The following is a 16,905-nucleotide window of genomic DNA, read 5'->3' as shown; positions in this document are numbered from 1 at the left end:
TAGCTTGCCAGTACTCACCTTTGTTCACTGCACCGCCACTGTCTAAACTTTTTAAAGTATTGTTTTTTGACCTTTTGGAGGGCCCCGCACCTGTCATTTCCTTCCAGATCGCTCCATTATACACAACATACTTTTCTGCTAAAACCTTTTTTTTTTTTTTTTTTTTTGGTGTTGCAATCCCAGATTGCGGACATCCAATTGGTGTCCCTATCTTGGATTGGTAAATAAAAAAATAAAAGAAAATGCTGCCTGCCTATTCCAGTGGCCCATGTATGCATGTTCCATGCACGTGCATATGCCATCACGCATGCGCTGCACCACAATGAAGCAAGCAGCATTTACGTCGCATCATTGCACTTCTTTTCGAAGATGCCATGCATCATCAGCAAAACGCATTGGCAAACCTACTAAGTCATCAAGCCAAGACTTATTGGCTGAATGACTGGGAGGTAGTTTTGTTAATCCAATATAATTCATGACTGGAATGCAAATATATTGTTTCGGAGATGTTCCATTAAACACGCACACACTTATCAAGAATTGCCCACCACTCTCACTCGCCACCCCACCCACCCTCCTGTTTTCCACCCCCACTGGATTGCCAAAGCCAAAAGCTCACCCATAGGCGAGACCTATTGGCTTTGCCAAAGCTTGGCATTAGTTATTCACTTGGCAGTGGTGAAGGTGAGTGATGCTGTGATGGCCCTTAGTGATGCTGTGGTGGTGCTGAGTGATGATGATGTGCTGCTGACTAATGCTGTGGTGGTGTTGACTGATGCTGTGGTGGTGTTGACTGATGCTGTGGTGGCCCTGAGTGATGCTATTTGTGGCCCTGAGTGATGCTGTTTGTGGCCCTGAGTGATGCTGTTTGTGGCCCTGAGTGATGCTGTTTGTGGCCCTGAGTGATGCTGTTTGTGGCCCTGAGTGATGCTGTTTGTGGCCCTGAGTGATGCTGTTTGTGGCCCTGATTGGTGCAGTTTGTGGCCCTGAGTGATGCTGTTTGTGGCCCTGAGTGATGCTGTTTGTGGCCCGAGTGATGCTGTTTGTGGCCCTGAGTGATGCTGTTTGTGGCCCTGAGTGATGCTGTTTGTGGCCCTGAGTGATGCTGTTTGTGGCCCTGAGTGATGCTGTTTGTGGCCCTGAGTGATGCTGTTTGTGGCCCTGAGTGATGCTGTTTGTGGCGCTGACTGATGCTGTGGTGGCGCTGACTGATGCTGTTGTGGCGCTGACTGATGCTGTGGTGGTGCTGACTGATGCTGTGGTGGCCACGATTGATGCTGTGGTGGCTCTGACTGATGCTGTTGTAGCCCCGACTGATGCTGTTGTAGCCCCGACTGATGCTGTTGTAGCCCCGACTGATGCTGTGGTGGCCCCGACTGATGCTGTGGTGGCCTCGACTGATGCTGTGGTGGCCTCGACTGATGCTGTGGTGGCCCCGACTGATGCTGTGGTGGCCCCGACTGATGCTGTTGTAGCCCCGACTGATGCTGTTGTAGCCCCGACTGATGCTGTGGTGGCCTCGACTGATGCTGTGGTGGCCTCGACTGATGCTGTGGTGGCCTCGACTGATGCTGTGGTGGCCTCGACTGATGCTGTGGTGGCCTCGACTGATGCTGTGGTGGCCTCGACTGATGCTGTGGTGGCCCAGACTGATGCTGTGGTGGCCCAGACTGATGCTGTGGTGGCCCCGACTGATGCTGTGGTGGCCCCGACTGATGCTGTGGTGGCCCCGACTGATGCTGTGGTGGTCCCGACTGATGCTGTGGTGGTCCCGACTGATGCTGTGGTGGTCCCGACTGATGCTGTGGTGGCCCCGAGTGATGCTGTGGTGGCCCTGAGTGATGCTGTGGTGGCCCTGTTGAGTGATCTAGTGTTGGCTCTGCTGGACTGTGTACTGCTGCACTCGTGAGTTAGCGCTTAATGCCACAGCTCTATCCATTCCAAAATGTAGTACATCGACAGCTTTAGCACTACCAAACGTAATGACTCCATTTATTCTCCTCTCGGCAGACATGGTGATAGTGAAGCGAGAGAAGGTGAAGAGAGGAAGAGGGCCAGATATAACGAAGTACAGCGAGGGGAGGCGGGGGGATAGGCAATTAACTATAGAGTGAAGAAAAAAAGGAAAAGGGGGTTTGTGAAAGTATGGTTAACGCAGCAAAGGAGGCATAGGGAGGTCATGAGCGCCCGTGCTCGAACACTGCATTTGATCTTGAATTTGCAAAGTTTTAAGTTATTGGTATTGTAAATGGCAATGTCTTTTATGAATTTGTTTTCAAAACCAACAAATAGATGAAAGGTTTGTTATTTATAATGTCAGTAGGTGAAAGGTTAACGTAAAACGCTGCTAAAGGTGGAGCTCACGTGGACTGCTCTGGTTTTTAAAGGGCAGTGTATTTGTTCGCTGCTTAAATAATTTTATAGATATTATAACTAAATACAACATAATGTTTTCACCAAAAAAAAATCTTACGTGCATAATACACACCAAAATATATGCTGTTTAATTAAAGCAGGGCAGGAGGAGGTCGAAATTGTGCTATACAACAGTATCGGAGTCTACAATGTTGAATAGAAATACCCTGTCACTCATATCACCGTACACAGAGATGTTACCAGGCTGGTCACCAGATACTTAAAGAGGAACCATGATCCAGGCCACTGTAGTGGGACACATACTCTGTTTGAAGGCAGAGTATGTGTCCCACTACAAACTGGCCTAGAATAGTCAGACACAAATGTGTAAAACGCTGCTAAAGGTGGAGCTCACGTGGACTGCTCTGGTTTTTAAAGGGCAGTGTATTTGTTCGCTGCTTAAATAATTTTATAGATATTATAACTAAATACAACATAATGTTTTCACCCAAAAAAAATCTTACGTGCATAATACACACCAAAATATATGCTGTTTAATTAAAGCAGGGCAGGAGGAGGTCGAAATTGTGCTATACAACAGTATCGGAGTCTACAATGTTGAATAGAAATACCCTGTCACTCATATCACCGTACACAGAGATGTTACCAGGCTGGTCACCAGATACTTAAAGAGGAACCATGATCCAGGCCACTGTTTGAAGGCAGAGTATGTGTCACACTACAAACTGGCCTAGAATAGTCAGACACAAAATGAGACAGCAAAGCTTAAATGTGAAAATTAAGTTAAAGGAAACATTGCCAATGGATTTTTCTAAATCAATACCTCACCTAATAAATTAGTAGATGGACATGAGAAATACACATTACGAATATACATTTTACACTGATTTTTAGATTCCCATCTCTATGTGGATGCACATGCTGGTGATTTGCTGAGGTGAAATCAGTGGCGTCCCTCACCTCTCCCTCAGCGCCCCCCCACGCTGCCTCCATGTCCGCATACAGGTTCTCCTCTGAAGGCCGGCTACTGCTGGCCCCGTAGCCGATGTAGAAGCCACACATTTGATCCAGGTCTACGGCGTTGCCATGTGAGCAGAGCAGGGTGTAGCGGGCCTTGGGTGCGCAGCGCACTAGCAGCAGGCCAAGGCGGCTGCCTCGGGCCGTTCAAGCCCGGCTCACCTCTAGGGCGGACAACTCCTGGGCCGAGTAAGGCCAGTCCACACGCGAGGAGAGCTACAGAGAGCAGATCTCGTCCAGACCCTCCTCCTCATGCACAATGTGAGTGGGCTCAGGTGGCACAAAGGTGAGCTTGGCGGCAATCCGTTTGGGGCAGGGCGGGCAGCAGAAGAGCCAGCACAGCTCCCCCAGCAAGAAGCTGCTCATCCCAGAGGGGGAGGCAGGTGTAGGGGGCAAGCCAGGGATTGTTGGTGCGGGAGAACCTAGGGTTAGAAGAAGTGCAAGCAGAAGATAGACCACAGCAAGATGCTACTCATGCCAGAGGCGCTAGAGTGTGTAATGCCGGGCATATGCTGAGGGGGGAGGACCAGAGGGAAGGGAAAGTGCACAATTATACCTAGTCCGGCTTCTTTGGTAAGAAGCCACTCACCCGGGCGGGTGAACAGCTGGCTAATCACTGATACCAGACATGAGGGGGGAGCGTCTCCACTAGGCGAAGGCGACAGGCGTCAAGGACAGGTGTATCAGGCACCCAGGGTGGAGGGCAAGAGGTTAGGTGCATATTTAGCCTGCCAGGAGTAGAACAACTGTGGTGGCCACTGCGAGTGGATGTTCACCTCAGTAGGGTTGGGACTCAAACACCCTGCAGTGAGCGGGAGAAGGGCGCAAGCATATCAAAGGGAAGCAAACACTGATGCCCCTCACCCGGGTGGGTACCCAAGACACACTACACCAAGGAACAAATGCCGCACATCGGGAAGGGTTGACCCCATGGAAATAGACACGGGAGCACCCTGACACCAGTAAAGACTGGGGTCCCAACATCAACCAAAAGAGAAGGGGGTTCAAGACAAGTACCTGGGGTACGGCGGGGGTGAGGACTCAGGACACGTGCAGATATTGCCCAGGACAGATCCAGAGAGGTCGACAGGGGACTAACACACAACAGCGGGATGGAAGCCCTCTGGAGGGGAGTGGGTAGGGCGGGAGCAGCGGTGGCGGGGCATGTAGTGTCACCACCGCTGGGGGATGCTCAAGGCATGCATGGGCTGTTTTGCGCAGGTGAGCAACCAGGAGGGCAGGTAGCTCGTGGTCGAGAAGATAATGGGGTAGAGGCAGCCAGAGACCAGTCTCCACACCAAGACAAGGGTGCCAGTTGCGGCATTAGGACTCGGGACGAGCCCCCAGCTCAGGGACAGGGCACGTTGCGGTGGTACCTGGACAGATAGATACCCATCATGTTGAGGTCAGCGACGGACTAGCAACATATCCGGATCCAACAACAGAAACAAAAGCATTGGCCGCGTGCGAAAGTGAAAGCGATGCAGCGGGGGAGGGGAGTCGCAGAGGAGCGTGAAAGCAATCAATTGAGAGGAAAGACTGATGACGCTAAAAGCTGGCGGTTGCGCGCATGAACGCTAGCGCTAGGCCAGCCAAAAGCGGCTTTTGGTTGCACTTTTTAAAGCCCCTACTAAATGTCTTCCAGAGCAACACATGAGCTGGTTCAGACGAGACCTAAAAAGGTGTGTGACACAGCCAGCATTGTCAGCGTTGTAGTGCATTTTTTTTTTTGTTTCAATTATGCTGCACTTTAGCAATGTCAGTTTGTTGGCTAAAAACATTGACAAAGCCAATAGATCCTGTTTAAATGTGCCATATAAATGCGCTAACACTAACATAAGTTAAAGTTGGACAGAAAAGTCCAATTGGTTACAACTTTTATTACAGTGATGCTTTAGGCAATGTGTTGCTTTGGGTGCAATGGTTATAAAAGAACCCACAAAAGCACTCCTGACTGCTTGTTTAGTAGTACAATATAGTAATAATCTGTGTTTAGTGGGTTTCCTTGACCTTTTGGACTCTGGGCTACTGCACCTGCTGCCCCATCCAAATCATGGCTCTAGTGCCTGCAAGGTAATTGGACTTGTGACTGCTTGTTTAGAAGTAAAATATAACCATAATCTGTGTTCAGTGGGTTTTCTTAGCCGATGTGCTAATGCACATGCTGCACGATTAAAATCATAGCCCTATAAATGTAGCAATAATTGGTGTTCAGTGGGTTTCCTAGACTTTTTGGCCCTTGTGCCACTGCATCTGCTGCACCATTCAAATCATGACCCTAGTGCCTGCAAGGCAACTGCACCTACGACTGCTTCTACAGTAGTAACATATAGCAATAATCTGTGTTAAGTAAGTTTCCAGGAGCTTTTGACCCCTGTGCCTGCTACACCATTCAAATCATGACCCTAGTGCCTGCAAGGTAACCGTACTAGTGACTGCTTGTGCAGTAGTAAAATATATAAATAACTGGTGTTCAGTGGGTTTCCTAGACATTTTTGCCCCTGTGCCACTGCATCTATTGCACCAGATCATGACCCTAGTGTCTGCAAGGTGGCTGCACTTGACTGCTTTTTTGGTAGTGAAATATAGCAATAATCGGTGTTCTGTGGGTTTCCTAGACCTTTTGGCGTCTATGCACCTACAGCACCATTGAAATCATGACTTTGGTGCCTGCATGGACAAGCAAGTAATTTGTTCATATCCAATAATATGTGTTCTGAAAAAGGGACATTTGCAGACAAAATACATAATTAGTGTGTAGCTAAACATAAGCCCAAAAGTTTTCTTAAAAAGTGCTTTTAAACTTATCCAACACTCCAAAAAGAGTTGCCACAGATGTAAAAAATAAAGTATATGCTTTACAAGTCAAAGTGAAGACCAAGCATTGGAAAATTGTATTACAATGTGGCTGGCTCTTTCCTGTGAAAAGATATTTTCCTATGCTTGACAGTGAATGGGCGGTAAACAGTGTTAATTGCCCAAGATCACCATACACTAGGCTAACACGGAGACTGAAATTCAGTTTTGTACTTTGTTCCTAAAAGGAATGTTTCACAAATCAAATGGACTCCCCAAAGAAGAGAATTTTGAAAAAAACGTGCAAATGTTTTGTGCAGATGAAGAGCTAGATACCTTTTGAGATGGCTATATCTAAATTTAAATTGAAAAAAAGGGCCCAAACATTTATTTATTTGTGTATTTTATAAAGCGCACAGCTACCCCGACGGGACGTCTCGGCGCTGAGAACTTTGAGGGTGGAGGGCACAGGAGGATGTTATAGGGAAAACAGGTGGGTCTTCAGAGACTTGCGGAATAAAATTTCTGATTGGGAAGAGCGTAGGGCCAGAGGGAGCTTGTTCCAATGCTGGGAGGCACAAACCTCAAAGGTTTTTCCGCCTGCCCGTGAGCGTTTGAAACGTGGAGTTTCCAGGAGAAGGAGAGAGTTGGACCGTAAAGTCCTGTAGTTGGTATACGGTCGCAAGGTGTTTTTCAAGTGGGCAGATCCCATACCCCTCGATGCTCGGTGGGCCAGCGTCATAGCTTTGAAAATACACCTTTTGGCCATTGGCAACCAATGTAATTTGCGGAGGTGGGGAGAGATATGGTGTCTAAAAGGTATTCTTTCCACTAACCGGGCGGCGGCATTTTGGACCGTCTGGAGTTTTTGACATTGGCCTGCTGTGATGCCTAGGTAGAGGGCATTGGCATAATCAAGATGGGAAATGATCAGTGCCTGGATCACAGTCGTACGGCAGTCCGCTGGTAGGTAGTTGATGAGACGCTTGATGGTTCTGATCTTGCCAAAACATGAGGCTGTCACTGTTTGAACCTGGGTATTGAAGCTGAGATGATTATCCCAGCGGACACCAAGATTTTTTACTGAGTCTTTAGGTGAGGGGGCTTGGCTCAGATCTTCTGTCCACCATAGACTGGAGTCCAGAGGGGATGGTGAATTAAAAAACAGAACTTCCGTTTTTCCAGCATTGAGTCGAAGGGAGTTGGCATCCATCCACTTAGAGATGTCTCTGAGGCAGGTTTTTAACGGATCAAAAGCTGAGGGAGAAGGGGAATCGAAAGTGAAGAGAAGCTGAATGTCGTCAGCGTAGGAGGTGGACTTGATCCCGGTCTGAGCGATCAGTTTTGCCAGGGGGGTGAAATAGACATTAAATAGAAGCGGGCTGAGCGAGGAGCCCTGCGGGACTCACCATTTGAGTGGTCTGGCTGTGGAAGTGTAGGGGGGAGTGAAAACCTGCTGAGTACGATCAGAGAGATACGACGTGATCCAATTAAGCGCAGTGCCACCTACGCCGAGGTCCGCTAGCCTCCTCAGCAGAATCCTGTGGGAGACGGTGTCAAATGCTGCTGAAAGATCCAGCAGCACCAACACCGCCCTTGACCCTTGGTCGAGCGTCCACCTCACCGAGTCAGCCATTTCAATGAGGGCTGACTCCGTGCTGTGGCCCGACCTAAAGCCATGTTGGGAATCATGAAGTAACCCATTGGTTTCAATGAAGTTCGCCAGCTGGGAGTGGACCAGTTTTTCCAGAATTTTTGCGGGGGCGGACAGAAGGGAAATGGGCCTGTAGTTGCAGGGGAGGTCCGGGTCTAGATTAGGTTTCTTAAGAATGGGAACCAGGGAGGCATGTTTCCACTTGGCGGGGAAACTACCCAATCTGAGGGAGTCATTCCAGATGTGGTTCAGGTGGGGGTTCAGAAAATGTGCCAGTTTTTTATATTGCTTAGCTGGCCATGGGTCGTTGGGGGAACCTGATTTACACTTTAGTAATTCAGTCAAGGTGTCTGCTTCGGAGAGGGCTGAAAATTCGGAAAAGGTAGCCTGGGGTGTCGAGGAAGTAGAGGGTACCTCTTCCCAGTCTTCTTTTTTAGGGGCGGGGAAGGAGGAATAGATGATCTCAATTTTGTCCTCAAAAGATTGTGACAGTTTGTCACATAATGACTGAGATGCAGGCTGGGTGCGAGTCAAAGCATTGGGGTTAGTAAAAGAACGAACTATATTAAAAATCTCTCTGGAACCGTTACTGGCTTGTTTGATTCTGGAGGCTAGAAAGGCCTGTTTATGTTCTTTGATCATTCTCCGATATTCTTTGAGTGCTGTTTTATATGAGCTTTTCCTTTCAAGGGAGAAGTTCTGCCTCCAGAGACAAGCTTCATGGAGATAGTACACTGCATCCCTTTCCTATAAAAGCTTTCACCTTGAAGTCCGCTGAAAGCAAAATAACCACCTTGCTTCCATGAAAACATCAAATATGGAAAATGTTTTTGACATATAGTTTATTTAATACATGTTAGTCCTTGGTGAAATGGCTGCAGTTTTACAATGACACTAGTTCACAACCGGGCATGTCCCTCATACGTTTTTCGGATTTTCTTTTAATTACAGGCCCACTGGGGGGGAGGGGAGGGGAGGAACGCAGGCGGGCCGTTGACGACGTTTGGTACCGGACATCATCCCGGCCCTGCCCATCCCACAGATGATACCTCTCTGTGCACAGTTAGGAAATTAATCCAAAAGACAATTCGAAAAAATCTATGAGGGATAGGCCCAGTTGTGAACTGGTGTCATTGTAAAACTGCAATCAGTTCACCAAGGATTACCATGTATTAAATGAACTATCTGTTACATTTTTTTTTCCATATGTGATCCCCCTCTAAATCTGTCCCATTCACTAGCACGATTTCCCTCTCTCACTCTCTTTGGAGCAACCTTCCTTCCTTTATATATTATATGTAGGCTGTCCTGTTTTCACAGTTTAATGTTGGTGAATTTCAGTGATGTTTCCTCAGTGCTTTCCAAACCTTTTCAAATCAGTGCAAGAAAACTAAAAAAAAAAATAAAGTTTTTTTTGAAAAGTGGAAGTCGAAGAGTTCTTTCAAGTGGATGATCAAGCTCAAAAAAATTGACTAAAGAGCTATATTTATCTGACCTTTAAATTGGTCAGAATACTGAAAGGGACAAGGTGCGCTTTTAGGTCCAGCATACATGCTCCCTAGAAATATACGCAAACACAACAACTATGCAGTTCCTATTGCCGTAAGAGGAAAGGACAAATGCTAGTTGGTTGGTAGGGACCTGAGCAAGCTGATCTGGGGGATCTGACTGTTCTGAACCTAGAGCCCTCGCACACCCAGATGGGTGTCATGCTTCATCATTGGGTAGAAAATAACTAAGAGGTACCATAGGAATATTTAATGGGAAGGTCCTCTTGTTATGAATAAAACAGGAATTTAAATTGGTCTCAGCAGATTGTGAATTTGAATTAATGTAGTAAGTCCACAATGACAATTAAACGTTTTGCTTCAAAATAAGGGGTGGCGCTATTGTCTCGTCTACTATTGCCATCACCATCAAATCAAAATTATAATAACAATTTTCTTTATTCGGAAGCAAGTGCGACCATAAAAGATACAAACATACATTAAACAGAAAGTGATATACATCATGGGATAAAACATTAGATAAAACTATTGCCATCAAGTCAAAATTAGTTTCTTCACTCGTATATGGGTCAAACAAAATGAATTCTGCTTTTGTATGGGACTAGACATTATTTTTAGGTCTCGCCTGACCCAGCTATTGCGCTGGTCTGGCGAGACTTTAAGTAAGGGCTTAAAAAAATGCTACCGCCGGCCACAGCTCGCAGTGCATGTGCGTGGGCGCGCGTTTGAGCAGAGGCGCCATATGGTGTGATTACTGCTGCGCGCTCACCACTTGCGTGCTTCCCCCGCGATCACTTTCGCTTTCACGGCCGCACTGCATGAGTTGCCTTCATACATTTTAAGTGTGTTGGCTAAAAGTGCACGGCACAGTTTTAGTTTGCAGGCAGGTTTTCTCCTCTTATCTGTCACTCGTCCAGCTGTTCACTTTGCCCTGCACAGGTGTTGCCAGTATGAGCTTTAAAAATGACAAAGTTTGTCAGGAATGCAATTGAAATGTAGCTGCCCCTGCACTGTGTTTGGGATGGCCATGGTGTTGCAGAATAGATTGGATTTGCTAATCTATGCCCTTTTAAGGGGACGTCCCATGCCTTTGTGGCTTTGACTAATCAGTTTGCCTCTCCCCAGGAGGTGACAGATGCTTGGATTGTGTGCTTCCTGTTGTTTTGCTCTGTGGTGCTCCGGGCCCCTCTTTCTGCCATTTGTTCCCCTTCAAGGGGGGTAAGATAGCCCGATAAAGCTAGGACCTCTTCGGGTTTGGAGCAAAATGACACTCCGTGCTGATTCTCCTGGTGTCCTGCCAAGGGCAGGGTGCAGGCTCTGCAGCTTGTAGTGCCTCGTTTTGTGTGAGTGGAAGAAGGGTTGACCTCACTACTGTGTTTACCATGGTTAATGAAGATCAGATGGGAGTACACACAGAGCAGCTCTCTGGGCCCAATCTGATCACACCTACCAACGGACGCAAACAGTGCATCTGAGACGTCCGCCTTAAGGCAGCACTATACTAAACCCTCCTTTTCTTGACTTTTTATTTTCCTAAACCCTTATTTTTTCTTAAATGTGTAAAATTTTGAAAGAAAGAAATGTTTGCAACTTTTTTGCATGCAAGAGCCCACTGTTATTACACTGCTTCTCTCAGCATTCATGTTTGAGAAAGGCTCCTCCGAGACCCATAAGCGTACACATGGATCTATATAATGTGTATGTAACACCAGGTTGTGCAGTGAAATGTTTCAATTGAATGGCTTAAGGTATCACGCATGGCACAGGGTCCCTTGGGTTCTGCAGAGGAGATACAGTGATGATGTTACCAGGATCTTCCAACACATTCTGTGGAAACCACTTCAAATGGGTTGTGCTAATTTAACAGCCAACTGGGCACGTAACCAAAAGCACCCGCAAAAGTACCGCTTTTTTATAATAACATTGCATGAAGGGCTGCATTTGGAAATGTTAATTTACTTTTAGCTGTTGCGTAATAAAACCGAGGGCTGAGGGGCGCATGTGATGACATAGGCTTTTTGGGGACCCTGCAGTTTAAACATTATACAGCATATCCTTGGTCAGTCACTTGCTGGATGATTTAATGTTCATAAAAGATGCAGGTTGTCGAAAAATAGAGAGTAATGTCCTCAACAACAGTGTAAACCTCCACCAGTGCATGTCACCCCTTTTCAGGCTGATGGGATTGTGCTCATTTAGTTTGTGGCCTCTCTCCCAAGTGTCAGATTTGTGTCTCCTGTGCGAGTGAGTCTGGGAGGGAGAGGTAGTCTCAACAATAACTGGTGTCTGTAGTTTAGCAGATTCGCAAGTTGTAGTAACCACACAACCCTCGGGTGCCATTTTCTTCCAGCTGGGGTCGAGGGAGGGGGTAGAAGAAGCTGCAGGCAGGCACCCTGGGGAGCATGGATATGGTTTACTATAAGCAATGACTTTCCACACTGTGGGTCAGTCTTAGGTCAGCGAGAGAGGACAACAAGCTTTGGGCTGATGCATGGTACCTGTTATTTAGTCTTTAAGCACTATTTTCTTTATCCAATTTCTCTTACTGCAGGCATAATGTGTTTAGTGCCTTCTTTACAACCCCACCCTCTCTCCTGTTGTCCATGCCTTCTTTACCCCAAGTTGTCCGTGGCTTCTTAAACCCCCCCACTTGCCTTTCCTCCCATTGTCCGTGATGCCTCCCATTTGCAATGCAATAGGTCTTGCATTTACACAAGTTTGAGCTATTGGCTTTGTAAATGATAATGCCTTTTATTTAGGTTTTGGTTTTTAAAACATAAATAAAACGCATTGTCATTTACAATGCCAATAACTTAACCCCTTCAGTGCTGGGTTAATTTCCCCGCGGTGCGGGGGGGAAGGGGGGCCGCGCACGGCGCCGCTGTGCTGATGACGAGCCCAGGCTCGTCATGCAGCACGGTGCTCGTGTGCTCATGACGAGCCTGGGCTCGTCATGAACCCGCCCGCGCAATGGAACGCTCAGCACAGCGGGGGAATTAGCCCCGCGTGTGAGCGTTCCACGGCTCATGACGAGCCCAGGCTCGTCATGAGCACCGTGCTGCATGACGAGCCTGGGCTCGTCATCAGCACTGAAGGGGTTAAACTTGTTTTGTATGTGTTGTGTCTATGGCCTACTTCGTAATCACATATCTTTTGTTTTTGTGTGCATTTTGTGCCATAGTGGCATTCTTAGGCTCACATTACTGAAAATTAGAGCTATTGGTGTTGCATTATTATTTGCAACCCCAAAAGCTTTTTATAACTGTGGACAGAATATATTTAGGCTTGGACAATCTACTCCCCGTTTTAGAATGCAATTAGAATTGGGGTTAACGTCTATTCTGTCTTAGAGCAACATCAGTTTGCTCAGTTATAACTGTAAATGTGGGTCTGTTAAAGAGAATTAAGTAAAATTCATGATTAAGTCGGAACTTTTCACCACTTGTGGGTCAAAAGATATTTTTTCCACTCATCAGGTATCTACCTTGCAGACAAGTTATAATCTACCATCATTAATTCATCTTTCTAATCTGAATAGGCTGCACCGTAAAAAGTTTACTAAGCAAGCAATTAATTCATCTAAATTTTGAAGCTGCTGTTGTGAAATGGTCAAGACTAAAATATAGCTGTTATGTCCTTGATTCCTATAAACGCGTACAACAGGCCTATTTAGATTGGGCAATAAATCCATCAATGGTGAAAAATATTTTTAAGGTTTCATCTCTTCTGTATTCCACTCATTCAGGTCGAGGGTTGATGGAATAAGTCAACAAAGCATATGGTGTTTGTGCCATTTAAGTTATGAAACAATTGAAAATGCTGTCTGTAACTGTGCAAAACTGGTTGCTAGTCGTAAAAGATTTTAAAAAGCACTGTTCAGAGAGAATGGAATAAGACCAACAAAGGATGCCACAAGAATCTGTTTTATGGGAACTACTGAAAAACCAATGTTATGTGTGATGACATTTATATCCATTTTGCAATACAGTTTATTCATGTAATTTGATTTTTATCTACTAGTTCTGTGATTTTAAAATAGTCTTATATAATTTATGTATGGTATTTAAAAAAAAATGATTTTAAGACCTCTAAACAATAAACAAGTTAGCTATTTAACGAACACTGTTTATTTGAATTCTTTATTCATTGACATTATAGGATTTGTTGCTCAGAGTATGTGTTCGGGACCTGCATTATGGACCGTTTTGTAGTGTGGTGTGGTAGATCTCTCCCCCAGGCATGTGTGGTTACATACCCAGGCTTCTCTAGACTACATCTGTGCCCTCCAGTTGCCAGCAACGTTTTGACATGTTCTTTAATACATTTGATACCTGTTCCGTTGATGACAATGGATCAGTTGATGAAGTGGTGTATGATGGCACCGTATTTATCAGGTTGACGCAGCGAAGACTGTCAATAAGACTTGAGTTATTGTTCTTCTCTTTGTGATTAGAAGTAGGACAGACTTTGTTTACTATGTCTGTAAAGTGTGGGGATAATTATGGTTAGAGTTATTCATCTTACCAGTCTGGAAGGAGTCTTCTGGAGCGGAGTGGTAGTGAGTAAGCCGGATATTGACTAGAAAGGCATATATTGTTCTAGGTTCTATATATATATATATATATCGATTCAGTATGTCAATATCATTGTGTTTCAATGTTGGGTGAAGGTCTGCAACACAGGTTTGGTTTCTGCCTGTCTTCTTGGTGTGGTATGCTGTCCTGGACTGTTCCTGATCTCTGGACTGTACTTGTACAGATAAGCTGGATTCTCGTTCCGGGTTCTATCCCATGGTCAGTTGTTGGTATAAATATCTCGTGAACAACCAGGTTTTCAGCTCTCTTTTGAATTGTATGAAATTGTATTTTTTCCTGAATGCTCCAAATCTAACCTGGCAATGTTTTCCAGAATTGTGTCATTTAAATTTAGTTTGTCGAAATTGGTGGTCCATTTTCATGGAGGCTCTAGAGGCAACAAAAGTGTGCTGTACATTGTCACGCTACATTAGTGCTTGAAGGCCTGGCATCATGTGTCCTGTAGGGGAAGGATGACGAGTCTTGCCATAGTGTTTTGGCATTGTTTTATTTGGCAAATGATTAAACGGAGTGCCATGGCATAAGCTATGGGCATAGCCAAGCTTGGAAATCACAAATATGAATATATCTTGTCGTTTTTGTTGGTATCCAAGAAATGGGAAGACACATCAGTCTTTTCATTGTGCAGAAGTCGCTGTGGGTGACTGGGTTGCAGATGGTGTCCAGGATAAATATGAGTACATGTTTACCAATAGGTTTCCTCTTGATGTGGGTGGCAGGTTATTAGGATCATGGGTCCATTTTCTATTCTTGCCATTGCTCACAATTCATGATCTCTATCTTTATGATGTTGAACTTAAGGTTGTCACTCATCATGTATGGCATGGAAGCAGTGGCCAAGCCTTGACTTGTAGAGGTCATCTAGGCCATCCGTTTTTGATATTATGGAGTGTATCACCTGTATAGTTGAACAAGTAGGTTGAATTATCTTATCAGCTCCAGTAAGGGAATTAGTTAAATGTTGAAAAAAAGAGATGAACTGCCGAGGAATGCCACAATGTTGTGTGTGACGGGTGGATATGAAAGGTTGTAAGAACAGGTTGTCGGTCTTTGAGATAGGGGCATTACCCTGTTGTGTTCCCTTGTAGAAGAGCTTCCCTGTCACTTTTACTGACTGTGGGATACAGTTGTCGGGTTCAGTGGCAACTCTGTTCTATTGACGTTTCATACAGTGAAAGTTCCACCTGTGTTCCGTTTTAGTTTGGAATTTATGGTACGTTCCCTGGCTGTGAGGTGGGTGAAATTTTATACGTTCCTCCATAATGCAAACACTGTTGTGTCCTGTTTTAGTAAACCGTTCTCAAATGCCACTAATAGTGAATGCATTATTAGCATGAGGATCTGGGCTCTGTTTGAGTTCAAGACTGCAAGGTGGATTTGGGGCTCCCTCTTGCGATTCCTGGAGATGAGGTTTGTTGGTAGGATTTTTTTGTTGTATCTTTTGACAACGAAAGGTATGCAGCTATTTGTTAGTGTCATCTAGTTGCGAGGCTTTGCTGAAAGGTCCTTGTCTTTTACCGTGACAACGTGCTGGTCCTTGTAGCATTTCTGTAGATGGTCCATGCCCAGGTATAATTTGTTGCCTCTATTTGTTCGCACCTCCCTGTCAGTAGGGGCAGTGTAGTGAGGAAGAGGTTATTTATGCATCTTTGTAGTGAAGGGTTGGGTATGACCTTAATGGAACATGCCACTGCTGTCTGAGTTGTTGTTTGTTCGCTGTACCATACAGGGCTTTGCTTATTTATTATGTTTTTCTTCTAGTATACTCCTTAGATGGAATACTAGTTTTTGGTCTGCTCTTCATATGCACGTGTGCCTACTTCAAGAAGGTGCCTCGCCTGAAAAGTTGGCTGCTGTCTGAGAAGAAGGGTGTCTGGGGTGTGTTTTACAAAGGTAAGATGTAAACTATAAAATACCAGACATGCTTATGATGAAATATGGAGAATCTGTCCATGTAATTTAGAATGTGATTTTTTTTGTTTTCTATTTACATCGATTCTTTAGTCCCATCACGCTTGCTCAGGTATTTTAAGCTGTCTGCCTTTAACTTAGAAATCACAGACTAACGTATACCATTTAGCATATACCTGAGAAATAATCCCTAGAGCTACTGACCATTGTCAGTTTTGTCAACCTGTTAAGCTAAATTAATTTTATTCTTGTAATAAAATCTCAGATTACAGAGTTGTTTGGTGCACCTTCAACAACAATGGCAAAAGAGCTTCGAATATAAAACTTTTTCCTCTAGGAAGCAAATGTAATGTGCAAAGATGATTCATTGTAGATTCATATTTCTTTACACGGAGTAAGAGACTAGTGTCTGCATACTTGATACATTAGAGTCTATAGAGGTGTTTTTGAGAAATACCAGAAACTGCCAAATGAACAACACCAACATTCAAAGACCCGGATGAGCAAATTACCAGAAAACATCTCCAAGGTTTTGGTAGAGTTCAGCACAAGGGTATTGTTTTTCATTTGTTATCATCGGCGTAGGAGAAATAGGTGAAGCCAAAGAAACAGATAATGTTTGCCAAAGGTGTGACATGGATTAAAGAGTGGGGCTCTAGACAGAACCCTCTGGAACTCCACATGTGGTTGTTGAAATGTCTGATAAGGTTGAAAATGTACAGCGTGTGTTCAGTTGGAGAAAAAAGAGTGACACCAATCCAGCACCGGGCCTCTTTCCATCCTCTTTAGTTCTATGAAGAAGGACAAGATATGAGATTGTGTCAATTTCAGGAATGAGGTCTTGTAGAATAAGGTTAGTGGAATCTCCAACCTCTAGATATGATCTCCTCTTACTCATAACAGTCAACAGGACTGACCGTGCTAAAACAGGATCGACAGCTGAGCTGCTGAACATCAAAATTGTTAAATGTTTCAAGAAAAGATTCTCATTGATACATGGCTCCAAGATCTTGGGTGGCATGGAAGTAGGAAGATAGGATGGTAATTT

The 16,905-nt window shown here is 45.1% G+C and overlaps 1 protein-coding gene across 1 annotated transcript in view; it reads left to right on the top strand.

Moving 5' to 3' along the window:
- The window catches only part of TMEM167B (transmembrane protein 167B), an 86,259-nt gene that overhangs the window by 20,273 nt on the left and 49,081 nt on the right, over positions 1 to 16,905 (top strand). The window contains exon 2 of the mRNA XM_086923182.1: positions 15,708 to 15,839. Within this exon, the coding sequence (XP_086779308.1) occupies positions 15,708 to 15,839 (132 nt within the window). The remainder of the gene's footprint in view (positions 1 to 15,707; positions 15,840 to 16,905) is intronic.

This window comes from Lissotriton vulgaris, chromosome 5, assembly GCF_964263255.1.
Source record: "Lissotriton vulgaris chromosome 5, aLisVul1.2, whole genome shotgun sequence".
Lineage (NCBI taxonomy): Eukaryota > Metazoa > Chordata > Amphibia > Caudata > Salamandridae > Lissotriton > Lissotriton vulgaris.
The sequence above is the reverse complement of the archived record's forward strand: the minus strand, read 5'-3'. Positions and strand labels throughout refer to the sequence as shown.